The 26392-nt window shown below is 35.9% G+C and overlaps 1 protein-coding gene across 1 annotated transcript in view; it reads left to right on the top strand.

Moving 5' to 3' along the window:
* The window catches only part of lhcgr (luteinizing hormone/choriogonadotropin receptor), a 52710-nt gene extending 28525 nt beyond the window's left edge, over positions 1-24185 (top strand). Inside the window, 10 exon segments of the mRNA XM_056470736.1 lie at positions 3131-3205; positions 3404-3478; positions 4151-4225; positions 4443-4520; positions 9041-9109; positions 13257-13331; positions 17939-18124; positions 20996-21064; positions 21195-22059; positions 22061-24185. Of these exon segments, the coding sequence (XP_056326711.1) occupies positions 3131-3205; positions 3404-3478; positions 4151-4225; positions 4443-4520; positions 9041-9109; positions 13257-13331; positions 17939-18124; positions 20996-21064; positions 21195-22059; positions 22061-22399 (1906 nt within the window). The 3' untranslated portion in view covers positions 22400-24185.
* The last annotated feature ends 2207 nt before the right edge of the window (positions 24186-26392 follow it).

Raw genomic sequence — 26392 nt, 5'->3', positions numbered from 1 at the left:
CGCCCGCACAGAATAGATTATTGTTTGGCGTGAATGAATAGAAAGAGCAGTATTTGAGCCAATGATAGTTTAATATCACACTACAGCAGATCTTGTGAAGAATCCAAAGAGAAGCATCTCCTTCCTGAGGAAAATACTGTCATTTTAGAGTTTTTTTAATGTCTGTGTGTGAATTTTGGATGGATTATTAAAAACTAAAAGTGTCATACTAATCAAAACAGTCATTGAAACACAGAAGCCTTTAGTTTAACCTGCCAAAATAAAAGTTTATGGTTTAACCGGACTGATGTTAATTCAAAATCAGCAAGAATAATAGTAACTTCATTAAACTAATATAAATTAAATTCATTTATTAGCTATAATAACATTTTGTAGTGGCTGTCACGGTGGTGCAGTGGGTGGCAAGATCGCCTTGCAGCAGAAAGGTCGCTGGTTTGAGTCCCAGCTGGGTCAGTTGGCATTTCTGTGTGGAGTTTGCATGTTCTCTCCGTGTTTGCATGGGTTTCCTCCAGGTGCTTTGGTTTCCCCCTCAAGTCACTATAGGTGACGTGCATTATAGGTGAATTGAATAAGCTAAATTGTCCGTAGTGTATGAGTGTGAATGCAAGAATGTATGGTTGTTTTCCAGTACTGGGTTGCAGCTGGAAGGGCATCCGCTGCGAAAACATATGCTGGATAAATTGGCAGTTCATTCCGCTGTGGCGACCCCAGATTAATAAAGGGACTAAGCTGCAAAGAAAATGAATGAATGAACATTTTGTAGCAAAAACTGTACAGGATGAATTATTCACTGCTGTTTACTGTAAATAGCGATGCGGTGGCGCAGTAGGTAGTGCTGTCGCCTCACAGCAAGAAGGTCACTGGTTCAGTTGGCGTTTCTGTGTGGAGTTTGCATGTTCTCCCTGCATTCGCGAGGGTTTCCTCCGGGTGCTCCGGTTTCCCCCACAAGCCCAAAGACATGCAGTACAGGTGAACTGGGTAGGCTAAATTGGCCATAGTGTATGAGTGTGAATGAGTGTGTGTGGATGTTTCCCAGAGATGGGTTGCAGCTGAAAGGGCATCCGCTGCGTAAAAACATATGCTGGATAAGTTAGCGATTCATTCTGCTGTGGCGACCCCAAATTAATAAAGGGACTAAGCCGAAAAGAAAATGAATGAATGAATGTTTACTGTAAATACTAATACAAAAAGCTAATTAATTAATACAGGATCCACCAATTATAAACATTTTTAAATCTAAAATACAAATTTTATAGTATAACTTAATAATGCAATAAAAATGCAATGCAATAGGACATATTTGTGATGTTTATAAGTGATCACAACAGAGTTTAGAGTAAACATAATAATAAATGCATGCTCCTCTGAAATGTAAGTTTTCTCAGAGTTATACTTGTAATTCATTCATTCATTCATTTATTAATTTTCCTTTCGGCTCAGTCCCTTTATTTATCTGGGGTCACCACAGTGGAATGAACTGCCAACTTATCCAGCATGTTTTTTACGCAGCAGATGCCCTTTCAGTTGCAACCCATCACTGAGAAACACCCATACACACTCATTCACACTCATACACTACGGACAATTGAGCTCACCCAATTCACCTGTACCGCATGTCTTTGGACTTGTGGGGGAAACCGGAGCACCCGGAGGTCACCCACACCAACACGGGGAGAACATGCAAACTCCATACAGAAATGCCAGCTGACTCATTCGGGGCTTGAACAAGCGACCTTCTTGCAGTGAGGCGAGAGCGCTACCCACTGCACCACTGCGCCACCATCAGTCCATAATATTGTAGTGATATTAATGTCGCTTCTAAATGTCTTTTTAAACCAGAACAAATTTGCTCAAAACAATGCAAAACAACCAATTTTCACGTATGTGTTTCTCAACAGTGTCTTCTGTATCTTTCAATTATGTCAACCCTTTAATTTTCAATGGATTCTGTCTGGCTGTCAGTTTTTTTATCATTCATCAGCTGGGAAAAATTATTCTGGAAGTGATCACAACGCTATCCTTCCTTTGTTTTGGTGTGAACTATGCTATTCTTTAACACTGTGAAAGATTTGTACAGCTATAATGTTATTGTTATCTGTATAGTTATCATGATTGGTGTTAACGGGCCTTTACCGTTAGTTTGCTATGAGGGAAGGATTTGCAAAAGAAAGTCCCGCCCCCTACTTAACATTGGAAGTACTGCAACATACATTAACATACTGAAATAATAAAAATCTCGACATCTTCCGGTTCACGTAGACTTTTAAGTATAATTAGTTTGTTGCTGTTTTTACTCTTTAGATTGAGTGGCCTATTAAATATGCGCTTTCCAAGTAATGAATGTAAAAAATAAATATGAAGACTTATGAGTTAGGATTTCTTATTTTAAGTAATCTAATAAATTGATGCATCAAAATAAAATAAAAAATAACTGAGGAGCAATGTTGCAAACTTTGTTGAACTCGCTTCTGATCATGCACACAGTTTGACACACATTTCAGCTCTAATCAGGCTGTACATTATACATTGACAATCAGAGCTGTCAACCTTTTCTGTCATGTTAGTTTGTGTATTATATGCTTCAGTGAATGAAATGTATGTATTAATTCAAATTACATCTAATCTAATAATAAAACCTACTTAAATTGTCAGTGCTTTGGGCAATATATAGTGTATTCTCACCCACAGTAACCTCTGATTAGCTATTTTAGAGGTTACTGTAGGCCAAACTATACAAACTATGCATCTAGTTTGACTTTACTTTTAAGCAAATGTAGATATAAACACTTATTTTACAATAAAAGTGTCTTGTGAACACTTATAAAGCCCCTGGCGCTCTTGATCTGCAGTTTCAGGCTGTTGAGTGACTTCTCGCATAGACTGATTATGCATTGGAATGGTACGAACCATTATGGGGTGGTCAAAAGTGTATCAAAACTGTTATATTTTAATTATTAATATGATTTAAGATACAGATCAGAGCAAACTATTTAAAGGGCAGACCCCCCCACCCCATACATCTGTTTTGATTTCCTTCAGAGGGAATCAAGTGTTAATTAGGTTGGTCAATGACCCAAAACCTCCCGGGAATTCACACCTTGCCTCTAATCATAATGTTTTTTTGATCCAGAGAAATCGCCCAGAGCGTCTCAGTGGAAACCATCGAGTCTGAAGCCTTCAATAACCTGCCGAACGTCTCCGAGATGTAAGAAACCAGTCAGGGAAGATTGAAACTGAATATTGAAACTGTTATGCATAATTGACCTGATTTGATTGAGCCTTGATTACTCTGTTTAATTACTGCCTGTAATTACCGCAGACTGGAACAAAATCTTCTCTTGTTTTTTGACAGTACAGTAATGTGTTGATTGTTTGTGATATCTCATGCATGAATTTGTCACAGCTCGATCCAGAACACACGAAGCCTGGTTCACATCCAGCAGCGGGCCTTCAACCAGCTGCCCAAACTAAGATACCTGTGAGTGGCTCCGCTTCATCATTCTTTTGCATCACTAGGGCTGCGCAATATATCAAAAAACATTGTTATCACAATAATTCTCAAGTATTACCTGTATGTACTACAGCTATGTACAATCCAACAGCCATTCAGCCGGACTAAACATCCCATCATGCATTGCACCGATTCAGATTCAAGGCTGGTCTATACTTCTGCGTCGAGTGATCAGTGTGACCTACGGCGCCTGCTTTGCACATAGCTGTGCATTTATACTTCCACATGCTGTTTGTGTTGCTCTGACATCTTCTGTGCCATGTGAAATCTCTAATGTCAGACGGCTGCTTCTCACTTAGGGTTGTTTATGCTAATGAGGGAGAGATCATCACTAATGGGCGGGGCTTTCCCCCTCTGATGACACGTACAAAGGAAGAATGCCAATCAAAGTGTTTCTGCAGACTGTTTTTATCAAGAGTGATTATAAATATAGAACTAATATAGTATAATAGTACAGTATAATTACTTTGTATCATTAGAGGCTGCTTATATTCACACACTGTTGCCACACAACTGTTTAAACCACTTATAAAAGGGATTTTTGCATATTAGGTCCTCTTTAACAGGCAAGAATGTTGTATTAAGTTCTTCTGGTTACTCAAATCACTCAAATCCTGTTGCTTTTCTGATTTAATGCAGGAGCATCTCCAACACTGGCATTAGTGTTTTTCCTGACCTGACCTCCATCTTCTCCCTGGAGGCTCATTTCATACTGTGAGTTTCTTCTTTCATTAATCATATTATGACGAGTAATAACAATGAAGCTGCAATACTGCCGTGGGTTATTTTTCTCAGGCAGAACAGTGTTGTGAAATAGACCGGCTCTTTCAGAGAAGAGGAGCGCAGGTGTTGGATCAGGAGATGTTGTTGTCAACACAGGCTTATTGTTTCAAATGTGTAATGGATTTCGTTTCTTTTCTTCTGTGTTTAGGGATATTTGTGATAACCTGAATCTGCGCTCAGTGCCACCCAATGCTTTCACCGGGATGACAAGTGAATATGCCACAATGTTAGTATCTCAAACTGTGAAATCCTCCATAGACATGATTCATTTTTCTATATTGGCTGAATCTAATTTAAAGTCATATATACAGATGAAGTCGAGATTATTCACCCATTTTTCCCAATTATTGTTTGGGACAAGGAATTTTTCACAATTTTTTCTATAATATTTAGTCTTATTTGTTTTATTTTGACTAGAAGAAAAGCAGTTTTAAATTTTTTACACACTATTTTATGGTCAATATTAAGCAATTTTTATACATTTTAATCAATAATTAATTAAATAAATAAATATTAATCAAATTAATAAATTAAACAATTTTTAATACATTTATTAAATAAATAAAAATAAATAAATTAATTAATTAATCAATACATTTTTATCTTAAGCAATATTTTTTTGATTGTCTGCAGAACAAACCATCATTATATAATGATTAGTCCAACGACCTTAACTTTTAATAATAACCTTAATTACCCTAACTTACCTGATTAACCTAGTTAAGCCTTTAAATGTCACCTTAAGCTGAATACTAGTATCTAGTCAAATATTATGTACTGTTGTCATGACAGAGACAAAATAAGTTAGTTATTAGAAACCAGTTATTAAAAATATTATGTTTTGAAATGTGCTGAAAAAAGCTCTCCATTAAACAAGTTTTATATTCATTCATTTTCTTTTCGGCTTAGTCTCTTTACTAATCCGGGGTCACCACAGCGGAATGAACCGCCAACTTATCCAGCACATGTTTTACACAGCGGATGCCCTTCCAGCCGCAACCCATCTCTGGGAAACATCCATACACACTCACTCACACTCATACACTATGGACAATTCACCTGTACTGCATGTCTTTGGACTGTGGGGGAAACCGGAGCACCCGGAGGAAACCCTCGCGAATGCAGGAAGAACATGCAAACTCCACACAGAAACGCCAACTGACCCAGCCGAGGCTCGAACCAGCGACCTTCTTGCTGTAAGGCGACAGCACTACCTACTGCGACACAGCGTTGCCCCATCAGTTTTATATTATTTTTAATATATTTTTATTTTTATATTTTACATTTTTAATTGTTATATAATATATTTTACGCTTGAAGTGCTGTCAGAAATTTAGCAATCATTATAAAATATATGCATTTTCATATTTGTAAATTACAAACTATTATAAACTGTATTGCAATGAAATCATAATCAAATTATGACTATAACTATATATATATATCATTGGAAAGTTCTGACACTTCTAAATACATATTTTACCATTGTTTATTTGTATTTTGTACAACAATGATTTGTTCTGTAGCCAGAAAAAAATATATAAATGAATAAAAATACAATAAGGGGCTCATATTATTGACCTTAGCAGTTTTGACATTAAGAGAATATTCTTCTTTATTCTAGGGGTAATAAAAGAAATAAGACTTCAGAAAGTACTAGATGATAATGTGAATAAGTCTCTTGCTCATTTAATCATTGCTTAGGAAATATTAAAATTATACATTTTTTTATTTATTTTCCTTCGACCTAGTCTCTGATCCGCACAGCGGAATGAACCATCAACTATTCCAGCAAATTACAAAGCGAATACCCTTCCAGCCGCAACCCAGTACTGGGAAACACCCATACACACTCACCTTCTCACACACACTCATACACTACAGCAAATTTAGTTGACCCAATTCCCCTATAGGGCATGTTTTTGGACTGTGGGGGAACCGGAGCACCCAGTGGAAACCCACGCCAACACGGTGAGAGCATGCAAACTCCACACAGAAATGCCAACTGACCCAGCCGGGACTCAAACCAGCGAACTTCTTGCTGTGAGGCGACAGAGCTAACCACTGAGCCACTGTGCCGCCTTTGATAATAATAATTTTAAATATAATTAAAAATATAATACAATAGAATATATATTTACATGATTTTATTTGTCAAAAGTCTTTTGAATCACTATTCTATTTTCCACATTGCGACTCGAAAGAAATTAAGCATCATTTCGCAGCTGTGCTGATAAATCTTTGTAGATTTCCCTTTAGCGGTGATGATTTAAAGGCACTGTCTCTGTGTCGAGTTGTTTATTAGTCTAGTTCAGTTTTAAAAGCCCCGTGTTGTTACTAACAGCCTGTTTGCATCTCATTGCGACACATTTGTACAAGAATTCTCTTTACAATCAGCCTGAAACATCGTTCCCTTTTGCATTTTGAGTTAAATGAAATGTTCTTTTGGACACACTCCCATGAATCGATCCCTATAAACAAATTAAATCCAAAAGTCCTTATTTAAAAGCAGCATCTTAAATCAAATGTTCAGGGGTTACATAATATGTTTAGAGTAAATTAATTGTTAGTTTTGATAAACGCTATTAATCTAAGCATTGTTTAGTCTGTGTAAATGTACAAGACATCCTTCAATCTCTGTGTCTGTATGCTACGATAATGCAGCCTTTATCAGAAAATCGTCCTGAAGAACTCTTTGTATATTTGGGATGTGTGACATTGACAATATTATCTAAATAAACAATATTTAGATGAGTGTGTTTTGTGCTGGTTCATGACTGTCATGAAAAGAAAAGCTACTCTACTTAAACCAGCAGCATGTGCAAGTCTCTGACTACATGAGTGATTCATTAATTGATTTGTTCAAATGAATCATTCAAAATGACTTAAATATTTAGGGCCGCCACGGTGGCGCAGTGGGTAGCACAGTCACCTCACAGCAAGAAGGTCAATATTTAGATAATATCACCTCACAGCAAGAAGGTCACTGGTTCGAGCCCCGGCTGGACCAGTTGTCATTTCTGTTTAGAGTTTGCGTGTTCTTCCAGTGTTGGTGGAATTCCTCCGGGTGCTTCGGTTTCCACTACAGTCAAAACACATGCATTATAGGTGAATTGAATAAGCTAAATTGTCCGTCGTGTATGTGTGTGAACGAGTGTGTATGGGTGTTTCCTAGTGTTCGATTGCAACTGGAAGGGCATCCGCTGCGTGAAACATATGCTGGATAAGTTGGCGCTTTATTCCACTGTAATGACTCCTGATTAATAAAGGGACTATGGCGAAAAGAAAATGAATGAATGAATGAATGAATGAATGAAATATGTAGAATTTTTGTTGTTGTTGTTGGTAGAACAGATCAAAACAGACAATATTATGTCTAAAATGTAACACTCAGTATTAACTTCTTGTTTGTTTAACTGTTGGATAAAGTCAATATCATACATGATATGTCGTATAACATATTTGTGATCGTATAACATAATTTACCTGCATTATATATTATAAATATATTGCACATGATTTTTTTTGCGATTATATGCTCATTTTATGTGTTCTCATAGGCTTCATTAGACAGTCCACTCTTTTGACTCTTTGGAATTTTTACACTGTGCTCAAAGGATTTATTGATAAAATTGTGCATTTTGGTGCTTATTTATTTATTTGTTTATTAATATGATTATGTAACTTTTTGCGTTTTTAATAAAATTTTAATTTAAAGAACCTGTACTTTGTATAAATAATCAATGTCATGTTGTACATAAAAATGTGTTATATTTGAACACTAATATTCAATTAAGTAGCACTAAATGGCTTAGTATGTGTGTATATATATATATATATATATATATATATATATATATACATAATTCTGACTTCAACTGTATATATGTAGTCCTATATATATATATATATATATATATATATATATATATATATATATATATATATATATATATATATATATACATATATATATATATACATATATATATATATATATACATATATATATATATACATATATATATATATATATATATATATATATATATATACATATATATATATATATATATATATATATATATATATATATATATATATATATATATATATATATATATATATATATATATATATATATATATATATATATATATAAACATACATATACATATATAATTCTGACCTCAACTGTATATATGTAGTCCTATATATATATATATATATATATATATATATATATATATATATATATATATATATATATATATATATATATATATATATAATTCTGGCTTCAACTGTATATATGTAGTCCTATATATATATATATATATATATATATATACATATATATTCCTGACTTCAACTGAATATATGTAGTCCTATATATATATATATATATACATATATAATTCTGACTTCAACTGTATATATATATAAATACATATTTAATTCTCACTTCGTCTGAATATATGTAGTCCTATATATATATATATATATATATATATATATATATATATATATATATATATATATATATATATATATATATATATATATAGGACTACATATATACAGTTGAAGTCAGAATTATATATGTATATGTATGTTATATATGTATGTTATTCTAGCCAAAATAAAAGAATATTATCAGACATTTCCGATAATTTGTTGTTCAATAATTTTACACAGTTTTCATAAACCTTTTATTAATACATTTCCCCCCCCCTGTCTTTTCAGGAATCTCTTTAACAATGGATTTCAAGAAATAGAGAGCCATGCCTTCAATGGAACAAAAATAGACAAACTGTAAGTACATATCCACTAATTACTGTCCAGCTTTGCTTTAATGATTCCATGTTGTACACTTTATTTAGACCAATGGAGTTTGCTTTATATGAAAATACTCTTTTAAGCTTTACTTTAAATTCACCTTCAGTTCAGCGTGTGTGTTGCTTGATGATTCTTTGTAAATAGTGCTGTCAAACAAATAATCCTGATTAATCACATCTAAAATCAAACATTAATATTTAGATAATATAAGTCTATACAGAGTGTATATAATAAATAATTCTTTTATACATTTCCCCTATTTATATGGGGTTTCCACAGCGGAATGAACTGCCAACTATTCCAGTTTTGCGCAGCCGATTCCTCTCCAGCTGCAACCCAGTATTGGGAAACACCCATATACACTCATTCACTCACACATTTACACACAGCAAAATTGTGAATAGTTTTTGATATCAATTGACTACCTTAATGTCAAAACAACTGTCCTGTTATCGATTTTTGACATTTTTGATGCCAATTTTGGATGTCGATTTGATGTCAATTTGACATCAATGTAGCTTACATGCATTGTAGGGATACGAAATCCAGTGAATTTGGAATAGAAGCTTTCAGATAGATAAAAGTTTCTTATAACATAACATTTTTATTGTGTTATTTTGACAGTCAAAATGGCATCAATGTGTGGATGTCAAAAGGACATCAAGGTTTTGACTTGAAATCGATCCATTTTATACATGTTTTTTGGCGTGTTTTTTGATGTCGTTTGGACATCAATGTGCACGCGGGGTTAATAAATACATTTACTAACATTACTTTAATCCAGTTCTAAAGTGTTACTCTCAAGTGTTACAATATAAAGTGACCATAATATTATTAACAATATTTCATGTATCTAATATAGTTGTTAATGTAAATGTAAAAGATCTGCAAGTTCTGGGGAGTATATCTGTTTTGAAATAGATCAAAGGATATATTTTAATAAATTCACATATGTTTGTAAAACATTTGCTTAATCTCCAAAAGCCCCAATGTAGAGTTTGGTTTGTGTTGGTGACATGTTGAGATGAAACTGTTACGGCCGGTTTAGTTTACTCAATTCCCCTGTAGCGCATGTGTTTGGACTGTGGGGGAAACCGGAGCACCCAGAGGAAACCCACGCCAACACGGGGAGAACATGCAAACTCCACACAGAAATGACAACTGACCCGAGATAAATCCAGCTGCAGAACCACAGAACCACACACGTTTCAGGCACACACAATCTAGCACACACGATTTAGGCAAACCATATATGGTAACTAACTAACTCCTTAGCATTATCGCCACCTATTGAATTTCACAAATATGGTTTCCCATTTCAGTCATCATTATTATATCGTAACGATCATTTTAACATCTCTGTAGTTTCTAAACTCAAATTATGTAAATAAAAATAATTGGTTAAACACGTATGACGTTATTCACGTGTCAACATACACAAAAAATACCGTCAGACCGTTTAATTGTAGGATTAAGTGCTAATAAACTAATTTTAGGATCTTAATATTATCATACTTGGTTAAAATCACTTTGTTGTAAAATATAAAAAGCAAACAATAATGTGTCACATTAAAATGAATTGCTATAGTTAATCATTTTAACAATATATAATATAGCTATAAACTGATTATCTTAACTGATTATCTGATTATAAACTACTATATTTTGCTAAACTGTCACAGCTGTTAGTTATATATATATATATATATTTACTAATTATTATTATTTTTTGATTAATTTTTAATAGTTAATTTATTTCTATTGCTAAATTTTGGTTTAAAAACAATATATTGCTTACTATAAATTAAGCCTACTACAGTATTTAATGTGGGAAATCATTAATAAAAAGTTATTAGAAAATTAAGCAAATACACACTATTAAATCGCTTGAGTAAAATATTAATATAGTGTTATACATTTATTACATGTAAAATGTATTATTGCCTGTATTAACTTGCTATTATTTCCTTCATTATGAATGAATCCATTATATAAATTAAACCTGTCCAATTTAGATCTTTCAGCAAGGCCAGCAAACGAGTATCTGCGATATTGACTCTGTCAGACAATAATGACTGATCATCTATGATGACTGATTGAAAACTGTTCAGTTTATTATATTGAATGGCGATCGGAAACAAAGCTCCCCATTCGCCCGTCTCGATCACAATATTTGTAAAATAAAGTAAACACTATTGTTTATCGTGTACAATATTTATTAACCATATATATCAAAATATATCGATGACGATGTCCAAAAAGACATTTATAACATTAACATCCGTCGTAACCATATATGGTTTGCCTAGATTGTGTGTGCCTGAAACGTGTGTGGTTCTGCAGCTGGATATTATTGACTGACCCAGCCGAGACTCGAACCAGTGACCTTCTTGCTGTGAGGCGACAGTGCTTACCACTAAGCCACATGCCACCCGTGTATATAATCATCCAGTAAAAAAATTCCTAAAACAATTTATTAAAACATATATTGTAAAATTTATATTGCTATATATTTAGTAAAACGTATATTGCTTGTATATTAATATGTATATTAGGAATTATCTTCTTCAACTCACTACTGTTTACTCTCATATTATTGTTGTTTTGTCCTATATAATTTTCTTTCCTCCTTTCTCTCTTTAATCCTCTCCTTTGCAAACTGAAAACATATAAACATAAGTACAGTACATTTCACACCCATATCAATCACCCACAACACCTTACATAATTACATGCTTTCTCTGGTTTACTTTTAGACCTGCTCTGTATGTGCAGAATCCTTTTCTCCTCTCTCCACATGTTCTTTCATGTCCTGTCTTACTTTGTCCTTTTCAAATAAATAATAATAATAAAAATAAAAATGATTAAGGGACACTTTCATTTATATTTGAGGTAGTGTTTATTTTTATTTATATATGTGCAAAAATTGAATATAAATCAAATGATTAATTGGGATTTAATTGCTTCCAAAAATTCATATTTAGAAAGTATCTTTGTGTGTACGGTGTATTTTTGTGTATATAAATATATGCATGACTATATTTTATGAAATATTTGTTTATAAAATATATATATATATATATATATTGAAGTTAGTTATATATAGTTAAAGTCAGAATTATTAGTCCATCTGAATTGTTAGCCCCCCTGTTTATTTTTTTCCCCAATTTCTGTTTAACAGAGAGATTTCATTCAGCACATTTCTAAACATAATAGTTTTAATAACTCATTTCTAATAACTAATTTATCTTATCTTTGCCATGATGACAGTAAATAATATTTGACTACATATTTTCAAGATACTAGTATACAGCTTAAAGTGACATTTAAGGCTTAACTAGGTTAATTAGGTTAACTAGGCAGGTTAGGGTAATTAGGCAAGTTATTGTAAAACGATGGTTTGTTCTGTGGACTATCAAAAAATATAAAGCTTAAAGGGGCTAATAATTTTGATCTTAAAATGGGTTTTCAAAAACTAAAAACTGCTTTTATTCTAGCCAAAATAAACCAAATAAGACTTTCTCCAGAAGAAAAAATATTATCAGACATACTGTGAAAATTTCCTTGCTCTGTTAAACATCATTTGGGAAATATTTAAAAAAGAAAAACAATTCAAAGGGGAGCTAATAATTCTGACTTCAACTGTACATATATATATATATATATATATATATATATATATATATATATATATATATATATATATATATACTATATATACTATATAATAAAAAATTATACATACATGCATATGTAAATATTTTTGTATGTGTGTGTAATTGTACATAAATATACACAGCACACATTTATATATTATTTAAATACAAACTTTTATTATATGCAATATGCAATAAGTTAACAGCACTGATAAATATATATGTGAATATTTTTGTATTATTTTCGCATTCTAAGTATGTGTATATTTTATATAAATAAATACAGTGCACACATATATGATGTAAAATAAATACAAGCATTTGTAATGGATGTGATTAAACATGATTAACTGTTCACTATTTGTAATTATCTCAAAGATTTACTCAGAATTTCATAGTTTCTGGGTAAATCCAACAGCATGTTGTTGTCCAGTGTGTAATCTCAGTATCATCTGTGTGTTCTGCAGAGTGTTGAAGAACAGCCGAGATCTGCGTGTGATCCACGAAGACGCTTTTAAAGGAGCTTTAGGCCCGACTGTGCTGTAAGTATTCCTGAAACACTGGAGCCAAAAATACTTACAGTTGAAGTCAGAATTATTAACTAAAATATTAAATATATTTTCTGTTTAACTGAGAGATTTTTTCAACACATTTCTAATCATAATAGTTTTAATAACTCATTTCTAATAACTGATTTATTTTATCTTTGCCATGATGACAGTAAATAATATTTGACTAGATATTTTTCAAGACACTAGTGTTCAGCTTAAAGTGACGTTTAAAGGCTTAACTAGGTTAATTAGGTTAACTTGGCAAGTCATTGTATAACAGTGGTTTGTTCTGTAGACCAGTGGTTCCCAAAGTGGGGGTCGGAACCCCCTAGGGCAGTGTTTCCCAACCCTGTTCTTGGAGGCACACCAACAGTTCATGTTTTGGATGTCTCCCTCATCTGACCCATTAACTTCAGGTTTTGGAGTCTCTTCTAATGTTCTGATGAGTTGTTTCAGGTGTGTTTGATTAGGGAGAGAATGAAAATGTGTACTGTTAGTGTGCTTTAGGAACAGGGTTGGGAAACTCTGCCCTAGGGGGTCGCAGGACAATGAAAGGGGGTCGCTTGGTGATTTCCAAAAATCGATAATCAATTTTAATAAACTATTAAAAGTATGATATTTCATCCATAACCTACAGAAGATTAAAATAGTTACATTAGAAATACAACATGCAAATAATAAGCCATCAGTATTCAACTTTATTTCCATTGGGTTGCGTCTCCTGTTTTGTTTTTTACATTAGATTATCCCCACAGCAAAAGCGTCATTTGCAACAGATTGATTTTACGGCTGCAGCCTAAACTTTCTGACACCTTTATGGCACTTACATACATTAAAAATAAATGGCTGGGTCAGTTGATGTTTATGTGTGGAGCTTGCATGTTCCCCCCCTGTGTTCGTGTGGGTTTCCTCCGGGTGTTCCGGTTTCCCCTACAAGTCCAAAGACATGCGCTATAGGTGAATTGGGTAAGCTAAATTGTCCGTCTGTATGTGTGTGAATGAGAGTGTGTGTGTTTTTCCCAGTGATGGGTTACAGCTGGAAGGGCATCCGCTGCGTAAAACATATGCTGGATAAGTTGGTGGTTCATTCCACTGTGGCGACCCCTGATTAATAAAGGGACTAAGCCGAAAAGAAAATGAATGAACGTGAAGGGCTTTATTTTAAAGCATTGAATATAAATATAAATGTATGTATTCTAGTTCCAAATTAGCAATAATCTATATACAACTGAAAAGTTATATTCCTTGGTTTTTAGGGTGTGACAGACCTTAAAATCTCTTGGTTTCCTGAGCCCTGACTGTCTTCAAAGTAATGCAAATTGTCAGTTTCACAGCAAGCTGTGTCTATTGTCTAACAAATGGTCAAGCCGGTCAACTGGTCGGGCGGGTTCTGTCTCCAGAACCCCATTTGCACACTCTGTTTTCATGCTAAAATGTATCGTGAATAGGTACTTACATGCTGAGGAGATCAGGGCTGGAAAGGCAATGGGGTATATGCCGAAGCATGCTAATAGGACTTTTAATTTGCCAGTAACCTGGGTTAATCATTTCCAGTAAATTCTGTGCCAATGCAAAATCGGCAAGTTTAAGGTCTGTTTTCTTTCAAAATTAGCGATCTCCACTATCGGTGTGATATCCCATATAAAGTGGGCCTCAGATTGTACAAGAAGCACTGCAGTAAATTACATTTCACATCCCCGATTCTGACGGGCGCGTGCGAGCAAACGGCTTTTTGTCTCGTTTTACACTTGAGCAACTTAATGAATGCCAAAGTCTGTTTCACTGATTGTATTTGAATTACATTACAACATCGATGCTGTAAAAGGAATCGTATAAAATGGAAAAAAAACTCACAATAACAGATCACCGGAAGTTTATCAGTATGGGAAACACACTAGCTCGGCAAATACACTATTTACCCTGCCGACAACAACACTTCATTTGCATGCTTTGTTTTAGACTGTCCCCACCTACGTGCATCAATGTCTGTAAAGATGTATTTATACTGAGTGTCTGCTGTACCAGTCCAGAGTTCTTTCGATGACACCACAGCGACACTGAGTTCTTCCTGTTAAAGGAATCTGCTTTGAAGATACCCGAAAGTTCTCCCTGGTTTTTTGGCTCGTCTTGGAATTTCACAACAGTTTTGGTGCCGTGAGCCAGACAGAGAACTTCACAACAGCATTAGGGAAAATCCGAATCCACTTTTGCTATTTTAAGGACAGAAAATTACACTGTACACCGCGGCGCATGGTATAACAGGGTTGTGCTTAATCTCTTAATGAGTAATAGGTGTGTTTTGAGAATAAACCAATCAGTCTCATCTCCCATTCCCTTTAAGGGCCAGTTCCGTCGCACCGTGGCACATTTGCTATTTACATGGTGGACTTTGTAAGAGGAAAAACTGAACATTTCACTAGTGAGAAAACAGTTTAACAGACCATCTGCAAGGGAGGAATTAAGAAAGAGCCTCCTCTATTTGGCCTTTACTTTCACTTTCTCTCTTTCATGGATAAGGAGACGTGTTGGACGCACTCGCTGAATACATCCATTAGTCAACATATTTATTTTTTCGTTTGTTAAGCTCAAGGATTTGTTTCAACACTATTTCTAAATTCAGTTCTAATTTCCAGCAAACGAATAAATGAACAATAATAACGAAGTGTGTTCAAAAATCTGAGTTATATCCAAATACACATGCTGTGCCCCATATGGTCTAAAACCTGACAGGTGGACAAATCTAAGCTTGTTCTTAATAAAACAAATATAAATATGCATATAATAATTAATACTACTAATAATAATAACATTATACAAAAGCACATTGTCGTGAATAAACTGAAAAAGCCCCCAAGATGAAGAAGGCCTCATTAAAAAAATTTATTTTTGTAATATTTTATTCCTTTAATTCTTTGTCATTTGTATATTGCTGTACATCCTGCGTGTTTTAAGCAATGTTTAAGCGAGGCGCTCAACTGACGCACTCTGCACTGGACTTTAGACCTGCTCTCAACTGGTCTATGGAACCAGACCAAAACACCCATGAGTCCACAAAGTGGCTCAAATGGATTTGCTATCTAAACAACATGGCGGAAGATGGGAAAATCAAGGATGATTTCCAAGTAATGATCTCCAAAATGAAACCAAGAATAGACTTGGGCTGTAAATAAGGTGTCAACTATAGTCTCAATAGGTGAGGTAAATATTAAATTAAACAAATGAATAATGACTATAAAAAATTAGATAGTTGTTAGACTGTTGCACTTTATTCTGGGTTGTCAGTATGCTCATGTTTATATGGACCTACTGGTGTGTATGAGCCATTGCATTCAACATTTGTATGTGTGCACCTCTGAAAATAGTGGGGGTCGTGAGTCACTGAGTCACTGGCGTTGTTATTTTCAAGGGCTGAAAAGTTTGGGAACCCCTGCTCTAGACAATTTAAAAAATATATTGCTTAAGAGGGCTAATTATATTGATCTTAAATGATTATTAAAGAACTGCTTTTATTCTAGCCAAAATAAAACAAAGAAGAGTTTCTTGAGAAGAAAAGATATTACAAGAAATACTGTGAAAAATTCCTTGCTCTGGTAAACCTTAGGAAATTACTTTGACTTCAACTGTATGTCTTTTTCCTGGAGTGAGAGCTTTTGGAACTAATCAGATGGCAATGTGAATGACTTAAGCTGTAAAACTCTGCTGTAAAACTTTACCTGCCTTGAGCTGTTAAGAAAACCTGAAGACCTGGCCTGTCTGGTTGAGCTGTGATTTATTATAGTATAAAAGTAATTCTTGAAGAGCAGAACTGAGCTTCTCCCATGCAGGGGTGTGCCAGAATTCACACAGTGCACACTCTGATTGTTTGTCAGTTACTGCTGATGGGAGGAGACATAATTGACCTGCATGTTTATTTTCACTAATGGGGAATTATTACTAAGGGGAGCTATTATTCCCCTTTTTACAAGATATAAAAAAATGTCCCTAAAGTGTGAGTGTGAAGTTTCAGCTCAAATTACCACACAAATAACGTTGTTTAACTCTTGAAACTGACCCTTTTTAGGCTTTGATCCCAATTGTGGCGTTTTGGTGACTGTCGCTTTAAATTGAAATGAGATTGTGCTCTTTTTAAAAGAGGGCGGAGCTACAAATGCCTGTGTGTCAGCATAGTGGCAGATTCACAAACAAGACTAACATCTTATGCTAATGAGGGAGACATGGTCACTAGTGGGTGGGGCTTTCCCCCTCTGATGACACGTACTAAAGGAGAATGTCAATCGAAATGTTTCTACAGTTTTTATCAAGTGTGATTATAAGAAATTTAATAATACATTTTTACCAATTTTCTTTCTTTCTTTCTTTCTTTCTTTCTTTCTTTCTTTCTTTCTTTCTTTCTTTCTTTCTTTCTTACTTTCTTTCTTTCTATCATTATCCAATTCATGTAAAAAAAATGTTGGCCAGTTTGATGTAATGAAAAAATATGAGGAACTGTTTCTGGGTATAATGAACAGAATAAACAACTGACATCCATGTCTTTTATAAATCTGGTTAAAAAATGCTTAGCGCTGTGGATGTCTGATTAGTGTGTATGTTGTTTCCAGTGATGTCTCTTCCACGGCTCTGGAGACGCTGCCCTCACATGGCCTGGAGTCAATGCTGATGCTGACAGCCCGCTCAGCGTTCGCCCTGAAGAAACTCCCTCCACTGAAGAGCCTGAAGAGCCTGAGAGAAGCGCAGCTCACCTTTCCCAGTCACTGCTGCGCTCTGATCAACTGGGACAACAACAGGTCAACACAATCACTTCCTAGTCAGCTCAGCGTGTCATTAGCTGTGTTTCCATCCACCTATTTATATGCACATTTGGAATATTGCAACAAAAAACTGCTTAACCCTTGTGTATTGTTTAAATTGACAACCCATTCGTTATGTCTGTGGCTACTTTTGCCCCATTGACTTTCATTATAATGAAATTTTTTGATTGCTAAGCCTTTGATAGCATATAATCATGTATTTGTTGGTGGTAAAATGTGTTGGTTTTACTATTGATCACCAGTTGGCAGCATTTACCCTTTAGATAGACCTGTGCAAAAAGGTTTCTGGCTTTTATATGGAGTTCTGTGAAGTAAAACAGCAGATTATAGTGTGTGTGCAGAAATACACTTACTATGAGAACTGAGGTGCTTATTTTTTATTTTCTTAAACATATCAAGTTAAGTGTTCAAAGATCTCTCCTGCACAGTCAAGTTTGGTGAAGAAAAAATCGTGGTTTGGGGTTACATTCAGTATGGGGGCGTGCGAGAGATCTGCAGAGTTGATGGCAACATCAACAGCCTGAGGTATCAAGACATTTGTGCTGCCCATTACATTACAAACCACAGGAGAGGGCAAACTCTTCAGCAGGATAGCGCTCCTCCTTATACTTCAGCCTCCACATCAAAGTTCCTGAAAGGTCAAGGTGCTCCAGGATTGGCCAGCCCAGTCACCAGACATCAACATTATTGAGCATGTCAGGGGTACGATAGAGGAGGCATTGAAGATGAATCCAAAGAATCTTGATGAACTCTGGGAGTCCTGCAAGAACGCTTTTTTTGCCATTCCAGATGACTTTATTAATCAGTGATTTGAGTCATTGCAGAGATGTATGGATGCAGTCCTCCAAGCTCATGATGGAGTCAGACACAATATTCATTCTGTTTCCACTGCACCATGACTTAATATTCTATACTGTACATTATTTCTGTTAAGCGACATGACGTGTCTAAACAAAGTCAGACCTTACTGTCCTAATTACATTATTAACAATCAAGGCATGATCATATTTTATTTAGATAAATAAGTGTAAACCAGAGACCTTTGCCTTATAAGCCACTTCTGTTACCAAATGATCAACTAGAAGTCGAGTTATTATTTGTTATTCCTTAAACTTGGATAGGCGACAAGACTATTGTCAGGTAGTGTATAAGGCGGAAACTGCAACTGATGATCAACTGTAAAAATCACTAATTTTACCTCTTCCCAACTGGGAAAACCAGCCACAATCAAGAATGCATGGTAATAGGCTGTCATGTCTTTGCAATCAAAAAATGTCATTATAATGGAAGTCAATGGGGCAAAAACAGCTAGAATGATATTGAACAGAGTGTATTATTAAGGAAAATTCCAAAGCATTTCCCCAAAATATGAATCATCTTGTTTATAAACGGGGTTCTCTATGTACACAAATGGCCGATAATGCAGTGCATCAATGCATTCATTCATTCATTTTCTTTTTGGCTCAGTCCTTTTATTAAAAAAGGGGTAGCCACAGCAGAATGAACTTATCCAGCATATGTTTTACGCAGCGAATGCCCTTCCAGCCGCAACCCAGCACTGGAAAACACCCATACACTCTTGCATTTACACCCACACATTCACCTATAGAGCATTCACCGGAGCACCCAGAGGAAACCCACGCCACATGGGGTGAACATGCAAACTCCACACTTAAATGCCAATTGATACAGCTGGGGCTCAAACCAGCGACCTTCTTGCTGTAAGGCGACAGAGCTACTGCGCCACATGCGCATCAGTGCAGAAAACCATAAAAATAAACAATAAAGTAAATACAAAAACAAGACAACACAATAATTCACCCACACACACAAACTCTCAAAGAGCTGTCTATGCACACAACCATATGCATCTTTGACATTATTAATGTTACAATAGTTATCAACAATATGACAGTAACCTTCTACTGAAATATAAATATAGAACCATCTGCAAACAGAAATCACAAACAAATACTGGTATTCTGTAAATAATGCTGAGGAACATTTCTAAACATATAAAAATAAGTTAAAGATTGAATAGAAACTCAAATTATTCCAATCCTAAGGTGCGTTATATTTAAATGAAAAGATGCCACTTTCTTTATTAGTTTTAGGAACAACAAAAATATTTAATAAATAAAAATAAAGCATGATTTAATACATAAATAAAGTATTTAAAAAGATGGTCTCAGTGGTTAGCACTGTCGCCTCACAGCAAGATGGTCGCTGGGTCAGTTGGCATTTCTGTGGGGAGTTTGCATGTTCTCTGTGTGTTTTGTTTCCTCCGGGTGCTCCTGTTTCTCCCACAGTCCACAGACATGTGCTATAGGTGAATTGAGAAAACTAAATTGGCCGTAGTGTATGTGTGTGTGTGTGTGTTTCCCAGTACTGGGTTGTAAAACATATGCTGGAATAGTTGGCAGTTCATTCTGCTGTGGATAAATAAGGGACTAAGACGAAAGAATGAAGTATTTAAATAACAAAGGCCCACAGTCGGCTTCTCCTTCTGCAGAAAACTGATATTATTTCTGTTTGGTATTTGCCACCCGTTTATTGGGGAAGTGATGATTTTGTTCTCTTGGACTGACTGACTACAAACGCTGCTTTATTCCCAAATGTTTTATGCAATATTCCAGGTTTGCACATAAGTCTAATTTGCATCTTTAAATAGAAGCATAGCTACTGTGAAGAGTGAGACGTCATAAAAACATTACAGTGATGAGGCTGCAAACAGATCCAATGAGAGCACTAGACGTTCATTATAATCCATTGTCCATATTTAAAGCAGAGCACTGTCAGTATAATTGAAAATCATCATAACATTTGAACCTTTTGCTTTTATTACAGGGACGGTTCTGTCAACTCGGCTTTGAGAAACAGATCGTCATACTGTGGGGACAACAGTTCACCAGCTGAGTAAGACTCGAGTCTGTCTGTCTGTCTGTCTGTCCAGTTATCTACATAGGCAGAGTATTGTAAATTATTTTTTATTATAGTAATCTTTGTGACAGTATTGAGTATTTTCTCTCTCTGTTTATTTTTTCAGCCTGTCTGCAATCTCCTCAGACGATCCTCTTGCATCAGACGTGGTTGGATCGTCATCCGTCGAGGATACTTTCGGTAGCATCGACTTCCACTATCCAGAGCTGGATTTATGCCAGCAGCGTCCAGCACTTCAGTGCAGCCCTGAAGCCGACGCTTTCAACCCCTGCGAGGACATCGCTGGATTCAGCTTCCTGCGAGTCGCCATCTGGTTCATCAATATCCTGGCCATCGCCGGAAACCTGATTGTCCTGCTGGTTTTATTCACTAGTCGCTGCAAATTGACCGTTCCCAGATTTCTAATGTGCCATCTAGCCTTCGCCGACCTTTGCATTGGCATCTACCTGCTAATGATCGCAACTGTTGACCTGCGGACACGTGGACACTACAGTCATCATGCAATTGAGTGGCAAACCGGAGCAGGATGCGGCATTGCAGGGTTTCTATCTGTATTCGGTGGCGAATTATCCATCTATACTCTGTCCACCATTACAGTGGAGCGCTGGCACACAATCACTCACGCTCTCCGACTGGAAAGACGTCTGGGATTGAGCCAAGCATCGCTAATTATGACCATCGGATGGCTGCTTTGTTTAGCGATGGCACTCCTTCCCTTAATAGGCGTCAGCAGCTACAGTAAAGTCAGCATGTGTTTGCCGATGGACATCGAAACGCCTTTATCGCAAGCTTACGTTATACTCCTGTTGCTCTTTAACGTTGGTGCATTTCTCGTGATTTGCGGATGCTATGTGTGCATTTACAGCGCAGTACGTAATCCTGAATTCCCAGGACGCGCTGCTGATGCTAAAATCGCAAAGCGAATGGCGGTTCTGATTTTTACGGACTTTCTGTGCATGGCGCCTATTTCGTTTTTTCGCTATTTCGGCAGCCTTTAAAGTGCCTTTGATCACCGTGACCAACTCCAAAATACTGCTCGTGCTTTTCTACCCCATTAATTCATGCGCCAATCCATTCCTCTACGCCATCTTCACCAGAGCCTTCAGGAAAGACGCTTGTATTCTCCTGAGCTCCATGGGCTGCTGTCAAAGCAAAGCTAACTTGTACCGGATGAAGACGTACTGCTCGGAGAACATCAACCGAAGCAAAAGCAGCTCCGGCTCCAATGCGAACTCAAAAGGGCCTCGAGCCGTCATGTGGATGTCAAGCTTTCCTCAGTTAACACCTCGACCGCACATACAGAGAGTCTAGCCTGGTTTACATCACTCCGTGTTAATGTGCATTTTGATCCCTTAAAGGTGCTATAGGTGCATTTTGGACTCCTCTAATGCATGAAAATACCATAATGGGCTGTATTTTAAAGATCTCAGTGCATGGATTAAAATGCATGGTGCACTTAGGATGTGTCTGAATCCACTTTTGCTATTTTAAGAAGGGGAAAAATTGTTGTTGAACCAAGCGCATGGTCTAAAATGGTTGTCCTTATTCTCCTATTAAGTTATGGATGGTTTTGAAGTATCGCATGAGAAACGAGTCCCAAATTGCGAGTAAAAATCCTTTAAAAGATGCTATAGGTAGATTTTTGATTCCTCTAATGCATAAATATACAATAATGGGCTCTATTTTAATGATCTAAGTGCATGGATTAAAACACACGGTGCATTTAGGATGTGCCTGAGTCCACTTTGCTATTTTAAGTAGGGGAAAAACTTGTCGAACCAGGCGCATAGACTAAAATGGTTGTCCTTGTTTTCTTAACAATTTATGGATCGTTTTGAAGTATAGCATGAGAAACAAGCAACAAATTGCGAATAAAAATCCCTTAAAGGTGCTGTAGGTACGATTTTAGACTCCTCAAATGCATAAAAATTCAATAATGGGCTCTATTTTAATGATCTAACTGTATGGATTAATATTTATGGTGCACTTAGGATGTGTCTGTATCCACTTTTGCTATTTTAAGCAGGGGAAAACTCGTCGTACCAAACGCGTGATCTTAAATGATTGTCCTTATTAAGAGAATAAGTTAAGTATCACATGAGATACGAGTGACAAATTTCGAATAACAATCCCTTAAAGATGCTGTAGGTACGTTTTTAGACTCCTCTAATGCATAAAAATACCATAAAGGGCTCTATTTTAATGATCTAATTGCATGGATTGACACACGGTGCACTTAGGATGTGTCTGAATTCTCTTTCACTATTTAAAGGAGGTGAAAAACTGTCGTTGAACCAAGCGCATGGTCTAAAATGGTTGTCCTCATTCTCCTAATAAGTTATGGATGGTTTTGAAGTATAGCACGAGAAACGAGTCCCAAATTGCGAGTAAAAATCCCTTAAAAGATGCTATAGGTAGATTTTTGATTCCTCTAATGCATAAATAAACAATAATGGGCTCTATTTTAATGATCTAACTGTATGGATTAATATGCATGGTGCACTTACGATGTGTCTGTATCCACTTTTGCTATTTGAAGTAGGGGAAAACTGTCGTCGTACCAAACGCATGATCTTAAATGATTGTCCTTATTAAGAGAATAAGTTAAGTATCACATGAGAAACGAGTGACAAATTTCGAATAACAATCCCTTAAAGGTGCTGTAGGTACGCTTTTAGACTCCTCTAATGCATAAAAATACCATACAGGGCTCTATTTTAATGATCTAAGTGCATGGATTAACACACGGTGCACTTGGGATGTGTCTTAATCCACTTTTACTATTTGAAGCAGGTGAAAAACTGTCGTTGAACCAAGGGCATTGTCTAAAAAGGTTGTCCTGATTCTCTTAATAACGTATGGATTGTTTTGCAGTATCGCATGAGATACAAGTGACAAATTGCAAATAAAAATCCCTTAAAGATGCTGTAGGTACGTTTTTAGACTCCTCTAATGCATAAAAACACCATAATGGGCTCTATTTTAATGATCTAAGTGCATTGACTGAAGTGCACAATGCACTTAGGATGTGTCTGAATCCACTTTCGTTATTTTAAGAAAGGGAAAAACTGTTGTCGAACCAGGCGCATTCTATAAAGCAGGGGTGGGCAAACTCAGTCCTGGAGGGCCGGTGACCTGCACAGTTTAGCTCAAACTCTAATCAAACACACCTGATTATAGATTTCTAGTGATCTTGAAGACACTGATTAGCATGTTCAGGTGTGTTTGATTAGTGTTAGAGCTAAACTGTGCAGGACACCGGCCCTCCAGGACCGAGTTTGCCCACCCCTGCTATAAAGTATGAATGTGAGTAGTATGAATGAAATTTGGACGTACTATATCTACTAATTGTTACTATTACATGACCTACAGTACCAGCGTCCGTTGCGTAGCTTTACTCCCATTCATAAATTCTCTCGCCAGGGGTTATGGGATAGCGTAGCGTCCATTGAATGTGCACTTCAGAATCTTGCCCAGTGTATTAGGTCATCCGGGTGCTTCCAATATTATGAATAACTCGGCTCACAAACTGTCGTCGCACCAGGCGCATAATCTAAAATGGTTGTGCTTATTCTCTTAATAAGTTATGGATGGTTTTGAAGTATAGCATGAGAAACAAGTGACAAATTGCAAAAAAAAATCCCTTAAAGGTGCTGTAGGTACATTTTTAGACTCCTCTAATACATAAAAATACAACAATGGGCTCTATTTTAATGATCTAAGTGCATTGAGTAAAACACACAGTGCACTTAGAATGTCTCTGAATCCGCTTTCGCTATTTTAAGCAGGGGAAATACTGTCGTCGCACCAGGAGCAAAGTTTAAAATGGTTGTCCTTATTCTCTTAATAAGTTATGGATATGTTTTGGATATAACATGCATTAAACCAATCAGACTCTCATCTCTCATTGCCTTTAAGAGCAAATTGTGGTCATGACATAGCACATTCGCTATTTAAGTGGTAGTCAATCTGGCAACCTGTGTGTGCATGAAGTCGGAGGATGGGAGGGGATGTGTGAAAAAAACACCTATGCAGTATTTTGAATTTGGACTGCAGTATCCGGTTCAACCACTAGGACTGTCAATCCTCCATACTGCATCCTCACAAAAAGCTTTTTCTGATCAGTTGAGGGGGGGTTGGAAAAAAGGGTTAATGTGAATAACGTGAGATGGAAACGCATAAACTCTGCGTTCAAAATTACTCAAATAGGTACTACATTTAATTAGAATTCACTACACGACCTATATAGTATGAATGTGAGTAGTATGAATGAAATTTGGACTTACTATATCTGCTAATTGTGATTATCACATGACCTACCAGTGTCAGTTGCATCAATTTGCTCCCATTCATGAACGCTTGTACTGGCATTATGGGATAGCGTAGCATCCATCGGAGAATCAGAGAATCTCAACCAAAGTAGCAGGTCATCCGGGTAATTCTCGCCTACTATTTTTCCAATACCATCAATTACTCTGCTCTTATACTGTTTTTTACATACTATAAAGTAGTAAAGTATGCGATTTCGGACGTAGCTTCCGATGTAGTGAGCATTGCACACGTGACTCCTTTATTCTTTTTTACTGTTGGTTGCTAGGTTACCAATACTACAGTCAGCCACTCTAACAACTTGATGCACCTAATTCGCATTTGGGATTTTTTTCCTGTGTTGTGAACTTTGAAAAGATTTACTTCCCGGTGGATGGAAACCTGGCTCAAACGTGAGGCGTTCTGCCCTTGAACTTCTGCTGAATCTTATCTGGGAGGCTCGGGAAGATGATAGGTTTTTTGAAGGACAGTGTAACTCATTTTTACTCATATCTCTCAACGCACGGACTCATAATTCAGAAGACGGACATGTCTTTTGAGAGAGACTGCAGAGTTTAAAGGGATGGTTCACACAGAAATGGAAAGTGGTTGTCAACTTTTATGAGTTTCTTTCTTCTGTTAAACACAAAACAAGGCATTCTGGAAAATATTGGACAGGGCAGCCATTGACTTTAATAGTAGGAGCCAACAAAAGAAAGAACTCAAATATGGAGGATGAGTAAATGATGACAGAAGTTTCATTTTTGGGTGAACTATCCTTTTAAAAGTGGCTTTTGGGTATCAAAATGTATCAAAATTGCAAATTTCTATGGGATCTTTCATCTGTTGCAGATTTGGACTGAAGTGGGAGGCATCGGACTACTTGTAAATATTTTTTTTGTAACTCTTAATATGCTACACGAGTCAGAATTCAAGTTTCCAGACTGATTATTGTTTTATATAATCACTGTAAAAAGTTGTCCTTTTTTCAAGTTT

The sequence above is a fragment of the Danio aesculapii genome, chromosome 13, assembly GCF_903798145.1.
Source record: "Danio aesculapii chromosome 13, fDanAes4.1, whole genome shotgun sequence".
NCBI classification, from domain to species: Eukaryota; Metazoa; Chordata; class Actinopteri; order Cypriniformes; family Danionidae; genus Danio; species Danio aesculapii.
Note: the sequence above shows the minus strand (reverse complement) of the source record. Positions and strands in the feature narration are given on the sequence as shown.